This window comes from Saccostrea echinata, unplaced genomic scaffold, assembly GCF_033153115.1.
Source record: "Saccostrea echinata isolate AGI-Se365-2 ecotype Australia unplaced genomic scaffold, CSIRO_AGI_Sech_v1 ptg000037l, whole genome shotgun sequence".
NCBI lineage: Eukaryota > Metazoa > Mollusca > Bivalvia > Ostreida > Ostreidae > Saccostrea > Saccostrea echinata.
In genome coordinates, this window is record NW_026889786.1 from 4,134,218 (window position 1) to 4,156,047 (window position 21,830).

Genomic DNA, 21,830 nt, shown 5'->3' on the forward strand with positions numbered 1-21,830 from the left:
CATTTTGATATTTTATTTATTTTCTTGGGTGAATGCGTCGACTGACACCTTTGGTTGCGTAAACACTTGGAGCTGCTGCCAGTTACGCTCCCTAGACTGGCTTTCGACCTTCGGTCGACGCCATCAAAAATTTCATCCAGGGTCCGACTTGAAGGATATGAAGATTATATACCGGGTATATTCATTAATAATCGTTTAATTAATAAATTAAGAGCAAATTAATATAACATTTAATATAAAAATACATATATTTATAATTCACTGTAATGTAAAAACGAATAATAAACATGAAACATTGCAGTTTTTTCAGACAGGATAAAATTATAATAATCTTTCAAGAGTCGTGAATAAAATTTACAAATATCAAAAGGAAAATTGAGTATTGAGTTACACAACCGTTTCTCTTTGGAATTCTTTTCGATAAAATGTGTCAGATCGAACCGAAGGAACAGAGGACGTTTGCATTTCATTGTCTAATTTCATTAAATCCTTAAAATCATTTTTGATCTTTCGGATTTTCTGCTTATGGAATGGGAGTTTGCTCCTAAATTTGGGATGAAGTAAGGCGTATATCATAGGATTAAGAACTGTGGAGACTTTGGCGAATATACCCGGAACTGTAGAAACTAACGGAGTGATGACACTGGCATCACCAAAGTTTCCAATGGTGGCAATGATGGCATAAGGTATCCACGATATACAGAAAATGGAAATGATGACGAGAGAGACTTTAGCTGTTTTCATATGAACGTTTTGAAACTTCTTGATTCTCCGATTATGGAATGATAACGATTCATTTCCATTGCTACACCAGCTGACTATTTCCTTTTCGTGCTGTAAAACTTTAAGGAAAATTCTGACATATGAGCAAACAATAAGGAATAGCTGAATTGAAAAACAGAAAACCAGAATAGAAACGACGTATGATTTGTTATTCACATCGCGAGAAAAGAAGTCAAATGTACATGATGTCAAGGAGCCCTCTAGGATGAAAGATCCCCATCCGATTAATGGACAAATGGCCCACATGAAAGAGTATATCCAAATAAATAATATAGCTACACAGACAGTTTTGCTGGAAGTCTTCACTTGTTTCCACGGCATACGAATCACAATTACGAAAAATCTCTCAATGGCGATTACAGTCAAGGTATTGATTGAAATAAACCCAGCCATGGCTCCGATGAATCCATACACCTGGCAACCTATAACATAGAAAAAAGAGGATTTACATGATACATTAAAAATGTAACAATAAGTCAGAAATATATCAGTTACTTATTTCTAAGTATTCACTTGGGGACATTGAAAACTCAGATCGAGGAGAACATTTTACCCTACTTTGCATTTAACACATACAGTACATGTATATTACTTGGATTTTCAGGAACCCATATCATGTCTTAATGAGTTTTAAGTGTTCACAATTATTTCTTACAAGTATTTACACATTTTGCTTTCAAATGGTTAAACCGGTCACGGTAGCCTATTCGTAGGGGGTTCGCTTTGTGATCGGGAGGCCCGGCTTCGATTCTCGTTCGCCAAAGTCGCCCGCGTGGCGCAGTGGTTAGAGCGTCTGCTCTAGAGTCTCGGAGTAAGGAGCTGATCCTTATGTCGCAGGTTTGAATCCACTGCGGGACATGGAGACTGGTCCTTCGGAGACCGTACAAACCGAGGTCCCGTGTCGCAGTAGGTGTTGGCCGAAAAAGATCCATCGATCACTGCTCAATGGCCGTAAGTGCCGAGTATATGTATAAATTTGCAGCCCTCCACCGACAAGTGGTGGCGTCTCCATATGAGTGAAAAATTCTCGAGAAGGACGTTAAACAACAAACAAACAAACAATAGCTAAAATATATTCTCAGAAAGTAGAGTTCAACCAAAACAAAACGATACTGAAAACACAGGGCTGATATATGTACTAGGGCCTGCTGATATGACATAGAATTGTTTGGAATGTATATAAATGAAATCAAAAGTAGGCAAATAAAAAAAAAACATGAAGTCAATTTTTTATTATTATTAAATGAGGCAAATTATGCACATATTTCCCTCCCACAATATGCAGGCGAAATGGCAGAGAATTTTCTAACTTTCAATGAAATCCGTTTTATATCTTGCAACATACTAGATTTATTTTTTTCTTTCATAAAAACAAACTAATGTTAGTCAACAAAGTAACGACAAATAAATTTCAAATGTTATGTTATATAACGCCATTTTGACGTTACCGAAATTGGCGCCAAAACCGTGCGCGACGTCTATATATTAGTAGTTATTCGAAGGAGTTGCGTGACGATACATATCTTTTTGTCACCAGCGACAATAAATATGTACCTCCCCTTACTGCACTTGTGGTCAATAAGCACATATTACCGTCAACTGAAAAATAAATATGCATGCACATATTGTCGCCCATGACAAGATCGGCCTACCCTCACTGCACATGCCGGTATTTTCGTCCCTTCGGTCATGTTGTCGCCAGCTGAAAAAAATATAAATGAACATATTGTCGCCAGCGACAAAATTTGCCTACTCTTACTGCAAAAATGTCCATCGGCACATATTGCCGCCGACTGAAAAAATATACATACCTGTCCATTGTAAACAGTGTTTCAACCACTCACACAGTGAAATACTTGAAAGAAAATTGACCGATAAGCCAAGAAACTAATTGGTTGGACAAATAAGAAATATGAATCTTACAATATGAAGATTTTTTTCTTAATATATCAGCATCGGTATACACATGTACTTGACGTGCAATCAATACTGTTTGTTACAATTTTATATATTCATCTATACACTTACAGTGTATTAAACTCGGCTAAATTAATAAACCACATTTATGTACTTCAGCTTTAAATATTTCCAATGGTCGAAGCCACTAAAAGTATACGAGTATTAGACGCAAGGAATCAGTATATATTCGGTATATCAACAGTATAATTTTAGGTTCAAATTATTTGCATTTCTCGCGAAAGAAACTTCAACAAATTAGGTGAGATCAGTTATTCGAAGGTAATGTCGCGAAAATATTTTCAAAATATCCCAAGGTCATTCAATGCCAATACCTGTTAATATATTCGTGGTTGAATAGTAAATAGTCGGTCTCACTGACATGCAGTAGCGATTTTTATCGTTCGGGTTCAACCCTAGAACAAATCGCTAATGAATATTCCCGTCTTCCTTTTTATGATTTCTGCCGACAGAATGCACAGTGCCCAAATATTGATAAAACTCTACTTTCGAAAATTGAAATGAATTAATAGAAGTTATATGAATTTTTTAACCTTTAATTTCTACATGTGTTTTTCTTGTAAATTTCAACAGTATAAATGTTTTATATCGACTAAAATCTTACTTCAAGCGGTTGTTTTGCCAGACATTCATAAACCCTGCCTTCATTTACCCACTGAGTAAAACATTCCTTAGACATGCCAACGTAGGAATCACCAAGTTTCTATCTAATCTTTCCAACTTCCTGAATAATTATATATATCAAGGCACTATATCTTTATGGCGATGCAAAATCACTGACAGCTCGAGATATTTAATTGTCAACAAACCTATATATCCAAAAATCCAATATCCCCGAAAACTGGATATCGCCAGCCAGGGTAGATTTCCGAGGGCGAGGAAGGTGTCTGTGATTGCCAGATTGAGCACTAGGAGATTGGACGAAATTCTCAGGCTTCTGTATCTACAAATTAAACAGATTTCTGAATATTCAACAAAAACATTCTAATCTCCATGCAGAAAACATTGTCTCAAGGCTTTAAAATGACCCTTTATGTATAGTGGGAAATACAACTAGTAAGTATCACAAAGAATGGCGAAATTTGTCAGGGGCTACATGCCCCCTTCACTCCTCAATATATTTACATTCAAACAAAGAATCTGGGGGGATAAGACGAGCCATGTGCCCATGCCCATTTTTCGGCTATGCAAGAACATTTATTGGAAAAAATCTCTCAATTGTTCGAATTTACTTGAGCATTTTAATGTTTACCGTAGTTTTCAAAATGATATTTATATTCTAAACAAGCTAAACAGTTAACTTTCATTTACTGTCACAAATATCTAACATGGGTAAGGACTTCTATTAATTAATCTGCATATTGAGTGTTTACACTTATTGTGGAGATATTATAAAAATGTTAACGTCGTATATAATGATAATGGTGATCTAGAAGCGCTTTTATTTAAAATAAATAAAACGGGAATAAAAGTATTCAAATATCTATTATAATTTTTATCCGGCATTTTAAATAATTTACTGTAAATAAGTTCATTATTACATATATATATTTTATTTTCAGTGAAAAATATGTTATTCCTATAGACATTTTTTATAAAGTAAAACAAAATTAAAACTAAAAAATTCAAAAAAAAAAAAAATCAGAGCATGACTCGAACACTTTCCTCAATAAACGTCCCTTTAAAGAGCTCATCGCTAACCACTAGACCACGGAGTCACACTAACATTTCCATTTGAATAGCATACAGTTCTCTATATTTAGCAAGCGTTTTTGGACTTAGAATTTTTTAAGACCACGGTGAAAATTTAAGTAAGTTAACTTAATTTTTTATGTAGAGTGGGTCTTCATACCAAATTTTTGCAAGTGTAAAAAGCAACATCTTTCCATTGCCTTTCATTAATCGTTCTCAAAAAAATGGTACGATGACCCACTCTATTTAAAAAATGTAGTTATATCATCCAATTTATGTCAGTTTCTGTGAAAATTGAGCGTGATGCCATTTTGTTGTGTACATCAGAATCATTTTCGCTGTTACAGTATTCAGGTTTTGTCAAATTTATATGCAAATGGTAATAAGCATTACATTAATTCAACAAAAAGTGAAATTTTTGTAAAATGAATTTATTGATTTTTTATCGATCGTTATGTAGGCATATGGCTCGGCTTATCCCCCCAGTTTCTTTCGCCCATTTGTATACATACACGTATATGTACCGATTTTTTTTTTTTTTTAAGTCTAGTTTTGCAACAGCACTCATAATCTATTAATATTTTTCTAATGTATATACAAACTCTCAGGAAGCATAAACTTAAGCAAGATTTCTATCCAAAGTTCAAAATATCAGACGTCTACATTTTATAACTACAAGGTCAGTCATATAGCTGAAGAAAAAATAACCATTAACTACGTATCTCTGACAAACAATGATGCATTTGCAACATTTTAATTTTGCAGAATTCCAATAAACTTGGAATTTTGCATTGTCATATGTTGTTTAATTCACGTCAAATGTGCAATAGTCTTGTAGAAATTCTGAGTAACAATTTTCATTTCACTTTATCAGATAGAACAAATCTATAATTAATGTCTTTAGAATCCAGATTCCGTAGCAATCAGATTAACTTCTCAATTGTTTTACATTGCTCTCATGCAAGATGAGAGTGATTAATGGTCGCAGAAAAGAGATAACAGATAATCCAGGTCTCTAGAACAAGTACATTAATATCCATAATTAACTAAACAGAATTTGATAATGAGTCAAATAAAAGCATGAAAAGCAAAACCACTCTCGAAAAATTCGTGTTTGTAAGTCAATTATCTGCAAAGAATGCAAAGATCGAATTAACAGAGAAAACATTTGCGTTAACAATGAATTCTGTATAAGTGTGATATAAATACCCGAGGATTTCCGTACCAAGAGGAAAAATAAATAATTACGATCAGTTTTAGATACATGTATGCTGAAAAAGAATTTCCTGTTTCAATTGGAATGCAATGATACCTTCGTTGAAGTACAGTTATAATCATGAGAAATAGCACTTGTCTAAACTAGAAAAAAATCTTTTAGGTTAAAAATTCCCCAAAATACATATAATTTAAAAATTATTTTTACAGTACAAAACGATGCATTAATTAAAGCTTGAGTAGTCTGTACAAATATTTATTTACATGAAATAAAAAAATAAATGACGTATAAATAAATTAAGAGCTTTTTGTGCTGGAAAATGCGAGGCTAAAGTGAATACTAAGCTCAATGTAAAATGCAATACAATGTCATTTAGCTGCAATAATGTAGCCCTCTCCCTTTTTTTTTTTTTTTTTGAGAGGGCTACAAATCCTTAGGATCTCCGTAATGGTGCAAGTGCGGGAGTGATTCACTCCCGCACGGATTTCGGATTAAATTATCAGTAAATGGCTATTTAATTAACATTTCTTACCTGAACTCTAAAAATGTAGTTATGCAAAACATAAATCAATCCAAACATACACAGAACAATCCATATATCGGTTATTTTTCGTGTATGTCAACATCACAACTTGAATTTATCCGCCATGTTTACTGACCTTGATCGATTTTATTTTGGGACAGCCAATGAGACTAGGGATCTTTAGGGAGCGGATCTTTGTAGGAATTACCTTATTTTAGGCAAAAATATCGCTGTTTACGAAAAAAATGTCACATGGAATAGTTTTATTTATCAATATTTAGTAATGCCATACAGCACAATCATTTAGTAACCCCGAAAATCTACTTTACAAAGTAATTTATAATTTTTAAGCGCAAGTCTCAGTGCATCACGCGAGAACTGTCATGGCTTCTGATGAGAGCGACTGGTAAACAAGCAGATTTATTTTATCTGGTTTTCGCGTTGAACAGGCTTTGTTGTTGACAGTGAATAAAAAGTTGAATGTTAAAACAATTTATTTTGCCTGCAGTCGCCCGTATTTAAAAAATATATTTGCACCATTACACAGATGCTGTGGAATTGTAGCCCTCTCCAGAAAATATCAGATAAAAAAAATCGGAGAGAGCTACATTATTGCAGCTAAATGTCATTCTATGCAAATAGATGCATTATTATTTGTTTAGGTGGAGTTTTTAAAATTGGCGCTGCAGAGAGGCGGAAGAGAGTCTTCATCTCTTACTGAAGTAAAGATTGAATCAATCAATTCAGTGATAGTCATTTCGTAATATGAAGTATGAGTACCCGTATTTATTGTGCTACCTTTAATAATATAATTTGAGATTCATGCTTAGTTTGTTACATCTACAATTAAAAAGTTAGCACTTTTTGCAACAGATAATGGTAATTTAAAATCGATTTGCAAATATACATGTTTTTTTTAATATAGATTCGCCCAGTTATCTCCACATTGCATTAGTTGCTTGACAGATAAAAAAAACATATGAATTATCCTCTTTCTATTACTGAAAGAACCACGCTGTTGACAAATTATGGCAACTTCTAAAATGTATATCATTAATTTAATGAACGAATTACATGCTTTATTTTCAGCGAGTTGTTAAGACTTGTCAAAATCTAGAGCGTTCCAAGGAACGCATGTGTCACCTGCTTTGTAGCTTCATTAAAGGTGTAAATAAATCTAGGAGTGGTCAGCTTTTTATTTACTATAAGCATGATAGACTGATAGTTCATGCATTTTCCTGCAAAGAAAAAAAGGCATCCATGGATAGTATGACTGCGATAGAATTTGACAATCAAAGAAAATATGGTACCATAACCCTCAAATAAATAATTAAATTGAAATTATTAGAAATAATTAACTATTTGTCATTTTGTTAATAAGTGTTTCCAACAATCCCCCTAAAGAGATTTCAGTCTGTCTTTACTGCAATTCTCAGTCTACACGATCCATTGTTGGATACCAATCCCGATGTATTTTTATGGTATTAAAATATGTTTGTGTGGTAACTGAATAGCATACAGTTTCAATGTACTTTTTCATGAGCTGGACGTGTTTCCAATAATCAATCAAAAGAGATTTCAGTCTGTCTTTACTGCAATGTCTCATTGTGGAATACGGGTCCCGATGTATTTTCATAGTATTTAAATATAAGTTTGTCTGGTAACTGAATATCATACGGTCTCAAAGTACACTGTCATGAGCTCATAAACATGTATTAATGCTAATTATCTAAACCCTGCCTCTCAATATTCAAAAGTCATAAGTTTAATTAAACTGCCCGAGATTTTTTTTTTGCAAAGTAGGTCATAGGGTCAAGGTCAAGTGGATTGTAATGCTGGTATTTTTCATATTGTGTTACGACAAACAGTGCACATGCTAAATAGCTTAGACTTACCTCTTAAATATCAAAAATATGTTGTATATCGGCACTATGAAATATTTTGAAAAGTAGGTCAAAGGTCAAGGTAAAAGGTCAGGTCGGTAACCATGGTAATTTATGAAAGCCATAGCGTTAAGCATTATATGTGCAAAATATCAAATCCATACCTCCTACACTTCTTGAGATATAGGGTGTGACAGACGGACAAGACAGACAGACAGACGCCGGGTAAAGTGATCCCTTAGTGCCGCTCTCCTCTGCAGGCGACACAATTAACTTTCCCCCCAAAGAAATTGAGCTGGAGCGCATATTATTATTAAGGTCTTCCGACTTCCTTCGGAAGACCTTATTGTTTTCCGTCTGTTTTCTATTATTATTATTATTATTATTCTTTTTTTCATAGTTATGGCGATATCTCAGCTGTGAGTAAGCAGATTTCAGAGATTTTTTCGCGGAACATGCATCATGTAAATATCTCCAGACGTGTTTTTCATTTTTTCAAAAATCACTTCCGTTCGCGATTTTTGGGGAAATTTGTATTTTTTAAATGGCATTTTGTCCAGAATTTTTCTCGACAACGGCTAAAGATATGAAATTGAAACTCAATGAATAAATAGAACATCAAATTCTAATATGGGGAACGACCTTCATTTTTCGTCGTCGGCACTTCCGGTCGCAAACGGAAGTGAATTCAAAAAATCCAATTTTTCAACTTTTTTGTTTTTCACTATTTTTCTTTAGGATTTACGGGGTTTATAGAGTGTTTTATAAGAATTCTAAATATGTATTCAATATTTTGATGCGTGCATTTATTGCAAAGATATGACCGATCCAAACTTTGTCCCACTGTCTGGAGTTCGAATCCTGCTGGAGGTAGTTAATTTTTTTTTCTTTGTTTTTCTCTTTTTTTCAGTTGTTAATGACTTCTCTCTCTTTAAAAACATGTATGGTAGTTTTTGCTGATTTTTAAAAGCTTTTTTATCAGAGATTCTGTAGAAAACCTTTCGACATATACTGAATATCTTTGCATCTATAATATGTCCTTCTAAAACTATTTTAAGGATTTCATTCTTGTCCCCAAAGCTTGACCCATTCAAAAGTTGTCACCCCTTTTGCAATAAAACCTTGTTATCGCTACTCCTCCGAAACCGTAAAACGTGGAGATTCCAAGCCTTCAGCAGTGTCTTCGACTCATTTAATACTCTCTTCATTCTATCATTGCAAAAGCATTCTTTGGTCCCTTGTATGAGTTACTGCCCCTGAAAGTTTATGCTGCTTACATTTAATGAACCTTTTTTAAAACGGTGTATCCTAGAGACATGGGACCAACTGCATCGGCATGTTTGACTTTGACCTTGAAATATAGGTCAAGGTCAAAGTCATTTAAAAACATAAGAAATTCCTTGTATATGTGTAAAATATAGCAATTCACCAAATGACCTTGAACTTTGACCTTGACCTTTGGCCTTAACATTGGGTCAAATGAAAAGTAAGGACATGCATCCAGCTCCAGTATCAGGTAAAAACATAGAAAGTAAAGATTTCCTTGTTTTGTTTTGTTTTTTTTGTTTTGTTTTTTTTGTTTTTTGTTTTTTTTTGTTTTGTTTTTTTTGTTTTTTGTTTTTTGTTTTTTTTTTGGAAATGACCTTGACCTTTGATCTTGACCCAAAGGTCACAATCAGGCTTAAAGATGTGAAAGTAGTTACAATTCTTAGTTTAAAAGATGCATAAAATAAATAATTCATCCCCCCTCACATCAACAACAACGTAGAATTCAAACCAGACCTCGGATCGACAACATATTTGGTACACATGTAGTACACTGTAAAAATTGTGCTTAGGAAATAAACACTTCCATTACGTGTTTAGATCTAAACGTGTTTGATTTTGTGTTTAACTACTAAACATTTACGTCTAAATGTATTTAAAATCTATACGCGTTTAGATATTGAACATGTTTTTTGTTTTAAATTCGGTCAAGTGCAGAGTTATCTTCCCGGAAATGATATATTTGAACGTTTATAAACGCGGTTTCGAAACAAAGAAAGTCACAACAAAACAGTAAACGATATTTTCAAGGAAACTGGTGAGAACTTGAGTGACAGTGATCGTAGAAATAGTGAAATACACATGAAAGGCTTCTTGTTACTTCTATAGAGGGTATGTATGCTTTAGTTTAAATAAAATTTACATGAAGAGCAAGGTAAACAACATTGCTTTTTATATCCAGGATGTCTTTGGATGCCATATCATGTATTCACTAGAGTAAATATTGAATCCAAAGATACATAAATATCATTTAAAACATTTTATTTATATGCTCAATAGTTAATGTAGAACTTTAGCATGTTCAGTGAGGGCTCATACTGTTACTTAAATGCAACGTACGTCCTTCCTTACAGGTTAACGTTATTGGATAGCCGAGAGAAAGAACTTCAAATATCATTTCTGTTAATGGATGTGACAGATGAATTATACATACTACTATAGAAAATACTTTCAAGATTATCCAGATATTCTGCTGTATTGTTTACATCCCGACGGATTTAAAATAGTGAACCATATTCCAGCACACTGCAAGAAGCAAACCATACATTTGTACCTGGAGTCCTTACAATATTAACTTTTTATTGTGCTACTGCCTTAAAATACAGACAATTCAACAGCTGGGTGTTACTAACTGTTTAGATGCAAAAAGGATGGTATGTCAAAACTTCTAAAAGACTGTACAAAAAATGAAAAGCATTCACAGGAGAAAGGAGTTCCGCCGAACGATGATTCCGTGAGAACACTTTATTGTGTGTAAGGTCTTTTTTAGCATTTTAATATGATGTTTATAAATAAATAAAACTTATAATGGATACGCTTGTTATATTAATTTTTCAGTTTTCTTGCAGATCCTTGTTTAAAACATTGAAGTGTTTAATTTCTAAACGCAAATCTAAACTGTTTAGAATTGTGTTTAAAATCTAAACATGTAAGCATTTAGGTTCAAAACACTTTCCATTACGCGTATTGAAATTAAACATGTTTAGAATTTAAATGCATTAAAAAAAGTGTGACAAGATTGTGTTTAGAAATGTGTCTGTCATCTAAACACATTTTTTACAGTGTATAGACCTCAGAGAAACTTTCTTGAGAGTTTTACGGTGAGTCTTATAAGTTTATAGAAGTCATGAAGTTTCACGGCAAGAACTACAAGTTCTGTTGTGTTTGAAATTAAAGTGCAGGTGAACGAAGAAATGATCTAAACCTTTTATCGGCTATTTCTTCAGATGTCGTTAGTAGCATTCGATTTTCCTGATATGATACGACATTTTAATACCAAGCATTCTCTCTTTCTTTTACATTTGGAATTTATTTGATTTTTATTTAGAATTAATCAGTTTCCAGAAATAGCGATTTTCGGTATATTAAAAACAATTCTCGCTTTCATTGTCGTGTCTCCCTTCTAAAAATGCATGTTGGGAGTTTAATTTGTGCTACACATATTTAATTTAACCCAAAGAAATGCTTATTTAAATGTTTCATATTTATTTCAGGATATTCAGTCAGAAATGTTAAAATCCGAACCCGATCTTTTAAGCTTACAACAAAGCTATTTTCAAAAAATTCAGCATGCTCACAATATCGATGAATCGGGCTACAGTCCATTAATACATTTTCATTAGGGAACAGTGTTAACGTTTTCTCACGCACACCCGTCCCTTGTTATTTTATATACTGCTTGCAAGTTCAGGAACTATTTCCTTTTACGGAACTTCTTTCTTCCCCTACCGATTCTAAAAATACGCTTGTATTTATTCTATAGTCTTAAACAATTAACTTACTTAATTTTATCGGAATGTGTAGAGCAGTGGTTAGAGCACCTGCCTTTCAAACCAAAGGTTTTGAGTTCGATCCCAGCTGGAGGAGGACTTTTTTTTTTTTTTTTTTTTTTTTTTTGGATTTTTTTGCTTTTTTTTTGGGCATTTTTCTTTTTTTCGGCCTAAACGACACGAAAACACTTAAAAAGGTGGAAAGGCCTCTAATTGTTCTCTGAACAATTAGTTTACTTGTTATTATTAACTAAAGGTCTTTCGATATATATGATAAGATATGAATATGAAACTTGCTGAGGTGATAGAGCATCAAATGTAGATATGTTGATCGACCATTATTTTCCGTCGTTCATACTTCCGGTCGCAAATGGAAGTGAATTAAAAAATGTTAAATTTGTAACTTTTTTTTTTCAATATTTTCTCTGGGATTTACAGGGTTAATAGATAGTCTTCTAAGAGTTCTAAGTATGTTTTTATCATTTTGATTGATGCATTTGTTGCAAAGATATGTAATACAAAGATAGATTACATGATCAGTACGTACTGGTCCCTGCTGACAAAGCAGGTAACAACATTGTCTTTGTTTATAAGACTCATTATATTAAATGTATTTTAGAGGAACTTGGATTCAATTCTACAAGTGGTAATCCAACTTATACTCATAGTTCCCTTTCTAAGGAAGAACTTCTTCAAAATCATATGTCAGTTTTGAATATTTTTTAATATTCCAAACAACCAAAATGAATTCGAATTACCATATTTATATTGGATTCCGAAACTTCATAAAAATCCTTACGAACAAAGATACATAGCGGGTTCCAGTATATGTTCAACCAAGCCTCTATCTTTACTTCTCACTAGGATATTAACAGTGGTGAAGGAGAAACTTCAAGAGTACTGTGCAACAATATTTTCGAGAAGTGGTGTAAATCAGATGTGGATACTTAAAAAGTCCAAGGAACTTTTGGAAAATTTGAAATCACAAGATTTTACCAAAATCAACAGCTTTAAAACTTACGACTTTTCAACTTTATACACAACCATTCCGCACGATAAATTAAAGTCCAGGCTTTTTGATATCATTGACAGCTGCTTTTTCAATAAAAATGGAACTCGTAAATATACTTACCTTGTCATTGGTCATTTGCAAAATTATTTTGTTAAAAAACATTCTGATTGTACACACAAGTACTCTGAAGTTGACATTAAAAAGATGCTTGAGTTTCTGATTGACAATATCTATGTGGTTTTTGGAGACCAGGTCTTCCAACAATCTATTGGAATTCCCATGGGTACCAATTGCGCCCCGTTATAAGCAGACCTTTTTTTGTATTCATATGAAGCAGAATTTGTCCAAAATCTTGTACGTGAAAAGAAGAAAACACTTGCTGTGGTCTTCAACTCGACATTTAGATATATCGACGACGCATTGTCAACTAACAATGGCTATTTACATTCTTATGTCGATACCATATATCCTGGTGAATTTGAGATAAAAGATACCACAGAGTCTGACACATCTGTTTCATATTTGTATATTTTACTTGAAAAAGATGTTAATGGTAATCTAACAACCAAGCTTTATGATAAACGTGATGACTTTAACTTTTCAATCGTCAACTTCCCTTACTTATGCAGCAATATACCTTCATCACCTGCATACGGGGTATATATCTCTCAGTTGATTCGATACGCAAGAGCATGCTCTACGTATGTATAATTTCTAAAACGAGGTAAATTATTGACAAATAAGTTGATGAAACAAGAATATCAGCTGTCTTGTTTTAAAGTCATCATTTCGTAAGTTCTATGGTCGATACAATGGCCTTGTCAGCAAATACAATTTATCATTGAGTCAAATGCTGACTGATGTTTTTCATACTAATTGTTAGGCCATTATTTACACACTAAATTGTCGACGGATTTTTCCGTGATTTCCCGATCATGACAAGGAGCACACGGCGGGTGTGACCGGTCGGCAGGGGATGCTCACTCCTCCATGGCACCTGATCCCACCTCTGATGTTTGGAGGTCCGTGTTTGCTCTGCTCCTATTTTGTATTGTTTAATGGACTTTTGAGCTTGAATACTGTTCGTTATCTCCATATCTTTCATATGACCGATCCAAACTTTCTCGTATTGTTGCGGGTTCGAATCCTGCTGGGGCGGGAGATTGTTTCTCTCTTTTTTCAGTTGTAAATGATATTTTTCTCTGTGAAGACATGTATGATAGTTTTTGCTTTTTTTTAAAAGCTTTTTTAACAGAGATTCTACAGAAATCCTTTAATAATCATGATCTATGTTGAAAGACTGTGTTACATAAACGCGAACAAAAAATACCTTCAATAACGTATTAAATGAAGTGAGGTAGCACAGCGATCTGGAGAAAAGTTCGGTCGGAAGACCACTTGTTGCCCTAGCAACAAGAAACGCATCTAGTTTATTATTATTATTGGAATCATTCTAAGTTATCTTCACATTCATCATGTGTTAAGTGAAATATTGTCTACTTTAAATGCCTATACCGACGTGAAAGGTGTATTTTACTACATATTTCATTGAAATGGCGTCATTTGAGTTCATCAATATTGGTGCATATGAGATACGGTTATTACATAATAACGCAGACGAATGTTAAAAAATTTTCAGAAATAAAATCTTGAAACGAATGGATTTAACTGACAAAATTTTAGGTATGCTTTCAGACAGACAGTAATGCCGCGAGCTACTTTAAAGTTTATTACTTAGTTATGACCAGATAAGATTCATTATAACATTTCCTTTTAATTGACTTTGTCATATTGACCTTAGATCATATCTAGGACTGATCCCTTGGTCATAAGGTTGTCTATTTTTGTCTTAAATATACTGCCTCTCCAATTTTAAGTTAACACTGATGAAAGTTTGTGATGAATATACAGAGATAGGATAAATTCATACAACTTTATAGCTATTAATTTCCAAAAGCTGAAACTCTCAGCCTGTACACTGCACCCAGGGGACATGAATCTTCCAAAATTGGAAGGTCTTTTTGGTCAGCTTAATAGTTATAACTGTCAAGTTTCTGGGGATATTTAAAAGATTTTCGGAATTTTCAAAATAATTATGCATAACAAGTCAAACCTAGATACTTCATGAACCTTAGACAGGGTGAATTCGTGTACGAGATGAGATCAAGGGTAGGAAGTGTATACAGAAAAATCTATGTTGTAACCATTGCTAAACCATTCGTCGAAATCAGACTGATTATATTTTATTTAAATATTGATATTGATGAGGTCCTTTGGGAAAATTCCTTCTGTCTTACATATATGTATGTCTAGGTTATAGTGGTCTCTCTGGTTACTACTAGCTCCATAGGTCAGCTTCACCTGCACCTGGCTATGCTGGTCTGTTTTAAGTAAATTCTAAGCTAACCTTTAAACAGATTAATGAGAACAGAGGACAGTGTCATATTCAATTCCAGCAGTCATTTCTCACATGCTCTAAAAATTGCATTAAATACAGGGAAAAGTGTCATAATTAAGTGTCTCCACTATGTAAAGATTATTGATTTTAAGTTTTGTATTTTCTCACCTCTTCAGTTACTACTCTCATAATTATCTCATCTCGAAAATTCAATAAAAGACCAAACGCCTATAAAAACGGATGGAGTGTATTTTGACTTAGCATCATTTATGGATAAGATCGGTCATAGAGCCCTGTTAATCCTTAGATCAGGATAGACTGAGTGAATATTGACATGATTAAATTGATCTCCTTGAGCGTGTAAAAATATCACATTGTTTCGATCAAAATAAATGAATATATTGACCGAGTACCAGCTGTTACGCATTTGAATTTAGTACGCTTTCTGCAGAACCATACCTTTACAATATTCATGGTGCCAATTCTTATATGTAAACATTTTTAATAATTCTGAAATATTGGTTCTAAGTATAATAATGTACTATCCTACTAGCACTTTTTTTTTCTTTCCAATCTTTTATCCAAAATAACGTGGATGGTATTGTCTTTATGTAAATTATTACAATTGGGATCGGGCAAAAGTTCTAAAATCTTAACTTTCGATGGAAGATTCAAGCAGCATTATCAGTACTAAATGCGTATAGGGACGAAAGCTTTTCTTTTTTCTTTCTTTAATCATAGATTGATACCTATTAAGGATAATATCTCATCCATTTCAAATTCGGACGACGGAAAGAATCATTTATTTTCTGTATAAATCTTATTTTTTTTATCCATCAAGAACAGAAACAAGCTGTAAATTCTTTTCAAGTAACAGCTTAACAAAGGACATGATCGGGAGAGACGGGTAATGATTGGAGCCATATTAGACTCTTCTTTAGCCAGGTCATCACTTGGATGTTCATGTTTGACGTATGTTGTTCCTTAATGAATCGACCAGACATTCCAGTTCCAGTAACAAACGTGACTTTTTAATCAAGTTACTTCCTTCATAACAATTCTACGTAAAGGAGAGGCTTGAGACCGTCAGGTTTCCGCAACATTTCTTTTTACTATTGCTTCGTTCAATTTATTTTATATCACCAATGTTACTAAGGTTTCTCAGAAATCTTGTCGAGTGTTATCCTTGAACGAAAGGGAAGAATAATTTTAAGATTTATAGCCCCACAGCCTGCGGTCTGAAGGTTCTATAAATTTTACCTCTACAGGTGGAAGTCTAGAGGAGCTTATGCGATGAAAAAGTGTCCATCGTCCATCTGTCTAAAAAAATAATTTTTAAAATGCTACTTCTTAATTTTATTCCAATTTCGATAAAACTTGAAACACAAGTAGATTTCACTTAAAATCATATTCTTTTAATTTTTGGGGGTGAAAATTCTTTGAAACTCCAGAAGTAACAAAATCAAGGTACATTTGTATTTCTCTCAGTGTGATAATTGCATTCCATTATTCTGCATTCCTGGGCATTTGCTTTTACAAACATGTGAAGGATAAGGGGATACTTAATTTTAATGGAATTTACGTGTTCCAGTTATTTACACAAAACATCTTAAAACAAATCATTCAATTTTTTTTCTTCTTTCAAGGACTCAATACCAAGAACGGGACTCGTACAATTCTATAAAATCTCAATGTAACCTGCACGAAACATATTCACTGACCTATATATCTTAAAATTTTAAAAGTAATTATCATGAAAGTATGAATAATTTTAAACCTACCTTTGTCGGTTCCAGTCATACATTGATAAAGAAGATTAACTTACATATACATCTAACATTCTGACGAATCACTGAAAATTATATACTTTAAACGAAATATTTAATTTGATTCTGTTATATTTAAGCATTTTGGGCATGTTGCAACTTAAATTTGATAAATTCTTGGAAACAGCGTTTCACATAATCCCAATCTATACAGAACAATTACTATAATTACACTCAATTTGTGAGTTGTTTTTCGTGAGATTTTAATTTGGTTTAGCATCTTTAAATATGTAATGAAAACTCTTTTTTATTGGATGTAAGTTTCTCGTGAAAAAAGATGAAAATAATGAATAATGATCTATCTTATAAATCCTATAAACAACATGAATCGTGTATAGGGCAAAAACATAGACCCCTAGAAATACCAGAGGGGGATCAGGTGATTAGGAGAAATAAACATCCCCTGCCGTTAGCTTTCTGTATTGATTAGGTAAGAGATCGGGGCTTGGTTTTAAATAAATAGGTTCGACAAACTATTTTTCTGATTTTTTTTAAATCACATACTAAATGCTAATTTAAAAGGTAATTCAAGCTGCTTTTTCCATTACAAACCATCTTCTCCTCTTATCATTATTGAAATTGTCAATAAAGACATCATAATGCTTCATTTAACAGTATTTTTTCCATTAGATATTTCCATATCGAAAAGGTAACAAGAGATCAAGCCTAGCTGGCGTGAATATTTAAATAATACAGACGTCGGATTTCTTCTTACTGCTTCAAAACAGTGAAAGAACATAGTGAAATGAAAGTAACAGTAAAATACTCAGACATCTTATCAATAATTAGGCTGCTATATCAGAAAGTTTAGTCTGGAAGTTAATCAACAATTTACCTAATCAGCATATAAAAACAGAAAAATGACTATAACATATATTATATACCAGTCCTCCATCACTCGTATAAGAAAAGACGAATTCACATCAATATATCCAGTCTTGCATTTAATACTCCTGACCTTATGCCTGTAATAATCCTACCCAATAAAACATATTAATATCTGATTTGAACGTATTTAATTATTTATTAAACATAAATGGATTGGTTAGCAGGTATTGCCCATATAGGCCTTCCACGTAAGTGTCTTACGTCTCATATTCGACAAAAAAGGATGTAAAATTACATGCAATTAAAAGAAAGTAAAGGGAATGAAAAGAACGAAATATCAATATCCCTGCTACAAATTGAAATTTCCAAGTGCTAATGACCGTATCAGTATTTGAAATCTTACTTTCTATATGCATATGGGATTACAAGGTTGATCTGGAAGCTGTATACTAAGGATTAAATAATAAGATTATTTTACCCTAAAAATTTTAATTTCGAAGTTTTCCATAGATACACATGTAGAAATATTTATTTCACGGGTTCAAATAAAGTTTCCATTTACGGAAATAGTGTTTTGATCGCTTTTTACCCCAGAATAAGCGAGTGAGATCCCTGATATACAGGGAGAGAATATTTTTAGATTTTACTAGCTTCAAAAGAGTACGCTAAATGAGCGATAAACAATAAATAATCAATTTCTTACGATTTATCTCTTAATGACATAGTATAAAGAATGTAGGCTGGAGTAAGGCGATTTTCTATTATAGTACAATGATTATCAGGTGTGATTGGTTGACATCTCTCTCTCTCTCTCTCTTAACTTTAATAAGGGTCGGGTTGATATAAAATTAAAGTTATAACGTATGTGAATGTGGCATGCGTGATTTAAAAAGATGATAAGGCAGTGGGAATGGTAACATGTATATTCGTTGTAATGACGAGGCGAAGTTTTCCCACCAAAACGTTGTTTGTCGTTAAGTTTGTCACCATATGAGCATCTGTAGCGCGGTTCATGATATATGGTCATGAGATAGCACTATCTACAAACTGCTATGTCGTTTTCTTGACCTGAAAGATAGTGAGCGAAATAGTGAGAGACAGAAAGCGACTTGAGTGCGACAAACTGAAGGGATAAGGGCGAAAGAGCGAGAACTGGAGGGCGACAAACTGAAGGATCGAGGGCGATAAGGCGAGGTACATGTACCGAGGGCAACAAACTGAAGGAGCGAGGGCGACGAAGTGAAGAATCGAAGGCGATAAGGCGAGGGAGCTTGGATGATAAGCTGAAGGATAGGGTGATAAAACTTGAGCTTGAATATTAGGGCAATCCAACTGGATCGAGGGCGATTAAGTGAGAACAGGAGGGCGATGGGAGGAAAAGAGGGCAGCAATGCAAAAATGAGATGTCAATACGAGTGCTTGGGAGAAATGGAGTACCTCTGCTTCGTCTCTCCTTCAAAACACTCGCAGTGTTATCTTGTGTTGCTGCTCTCTTGCTTGTCACAATCGCATACCAGTTTACTTGCCTTGCTGCTTTTGCTCCATCTATTAATGCCGTTATTATTCCCGCTCGTTCCTCCCTCACACCTTTTACATCGCGCTCTTGTTTTCTCGAAGCGCCAAGAGTGAGAATGCGAGTTACCCATAAAGAAACCGTATTTGCCCGATTCTATCAACTATTATCGTGAGCGCAATTACTTAAGTATCCTTATATCAATTCAAGTGTAAAAATTTGTATCCCAGGTTTTTTTTTTTTAAATATTTGCTTCAAAGTTCCAGAAGTACTGAAGTACTTATTACAACTGTTAGTTACTGAAAAGTTTGTTCATTATTTGATAGGAAATAGTTTTTATATGTCTATGTCTTCCTAAATCTGTACGTTGCACCCAAAATGTAATCCAGTTTTAGAATCCCACTGTGGGACGTGCGGTCCTTCGGTTGAGACCGTATAAACCGAGGCCCCGTGTCGAAGTAGGTGCTGGCACGAAAAAGATCCCTCACTGCTCAATGGCCCTAAGTGCAGAGTAAAGGTCAAAATTTGTAGGTCTCCACCGGCAAGTGCTGGCGTCTCCATATGAGTGAAAAATTCTCGAGAGGGACGTTAAACAATAACAAACAAACATCAAACAATATTTCTTTTACGTTTGTGCACAACGTCTATTTCGTGTTTAATGTTCAAAGTTACATCGGTATATTATACACTATTACTTGAATACATGTTTTGTTGGATTAATATTTTGAAAGATAAAGATTTAAAATATGTGGGATATTTTTATTTAAGTTTACATTTCTTATCATTTTTATAGTTTTTCAATTTTGAAAAAAAATATTAATTTTCATAACTACTTTTTAATTTTTTTTTTATCAAAGAAACCTGTGCATAATAAAATCTAATGTAAACTAAAATTAAATTTGAATCACGAAAGGATGACTAAGCATTAGTTTTTATAAATAACCCAAATTATAATTTCAGTTTAATAAAATGACAAATTTATTATAAAATTCCTGTACTAAATTTCTTTATATATATATATATATATATATATATATATATATATATATATATATATATATATATATATGTATATATATATATATATATATATATATATATATATATATATATATATATATATATATATATAAATTTTTTTTAAAGGCGAATCCCCTACCTGTAAAACATCCTGAGTATAAAGCCATTAGAAGTTAAAGAAATAATTCCAACAATTGTCGCCACCACACCGAGCACCAGATGGAACTCTTCAGAAACCTCCTCATATGTCATCCAGTGCTGTGAAACTAAATTGTGTAATTTAAAGCTTGTTGAGTTTCCAGATGTATGAAGAATATGTTCCATACTCCACAAAACGATATTTAGGAGAGCTCTTGTAACTCACATAATAACACGCTGAGTATACGTAATCCCGAACTTGGTCAATGGTGAATGAGAGAATCGATATGTAACTACTGATCGTCATACCAGTTACACCTTAATATTGTACCACGGAAAAAAAGGACAACTGCTGGCAGAGATGTCTTCACCTTATTATCATAGTGAATCAATTCCTAATTCTGTGTCAGCATTTAACACACATTTCCGTTTAAACATAAAAATAAGCCATTCTACTATATCCGTTGGTTTTATATGTATATCCTTTTTATTATATCCAAGAAATGAAATGGGCCATGTTAAACAAATTCTAATCGTAACTGCATCTGTGTGGCTACTCAACGGTAGCCTTTACATGCAGCAGGTTCACATCAAAACTTTTCATCTGAAGTTAAAGCACAGGAGGAACTAGTATTACAGATGCTCCCACGTTATCTCTTACCGTAAGCAAATATTCAACATTCATCAACTGCGCCAACCTTATATTTTTTTAAAGGTTTATCATTCCTAACAAAGAAAATAAACAAAAACACAAACAAACTTTATCAGCTCAAGTATTCCAGTGACATAATAAAAAGTAATGGAAATAGTTTTATCAAATAGTTAAATTATTAGATATTTATTAGGCCATCATTAAAAATATCTTTGTTTCCCCTAACCCGACCCTAAAATCTAAAAATGGGTAGGTAGGTAGGCAAATAATTTTTTTTTTGACAGCAGCTTTGAAAATATATTCTGAAAATCTAATAGTATGATATATTTATAAATAAGCTAAGTACAAAAGAAAGTGATTTGTAAACAGTTAGAATACCATACAAGTGCAATTGAAACTCAAAATTTAAGGTAAATTAATTCATAACTATTACTCAATCGAAATATCTCATACCAGAGTAAATTTGATGAAATCGAATACATCTGTTTAAAAGATTCTCGGGTACGCAAAGACTGGACACCAGAGTATATTTTTTATGTATACCTACTATCAGC

General features: G+C 33.3%; 1 protein-coding gene across 1 annotated transcript; it reads right to left on the bottom strand.

Moving 5' to 3' along the window:
* Positions 1–280: 280 nt before the first annotated feature.
* Positions 281–21,202, bottom strand: LOC133200218 (rhodopsin, GQ-coupled-like). The gene is made up of 3 exons (XM_061336035.1): positions 20,626–21,202; positions 3,570–3,703; positions 281–1,205 (listed from the first exon to the last, which is right to left on the bottom strand). The coding sequence occupies exons 1-3, from the start codon at positions 20,808–20,810 to the stop codon at positions 388–390; spliced, it is 1,137 nt and encodes a 378-aa protein (XP_061192019.1). The 5' UTR covers positions 20,811–21,202; the 3' UTR covers positions 281–387.
* Between the last annotated feature and the right edge of the window lie 628 nt (positions 21,203–21,830).

Coding starts and splice junctions, on each gene's coding strand:
- LOC133200218 (XM_061336035.1), bottom strand. CDS start 20,810: ATGGAACATATTCTTCATACATCTGGAAACTCAACAAGCTTTAAATTA. Junction 3,704..20,625: donor ATACTCAGGATGTTTTACAG/GTAGGGGATTCG, acceptor TTTAATTTGTAG/ATACAGAAGCCTGAGAATTT. Junction 1,206..3,569: donor TTGGATTTTTGGATATATAG/GTTTGTTGACAA, acceptor TCTATGTTATAG/GTTGCCAGGTGTATGGATTC.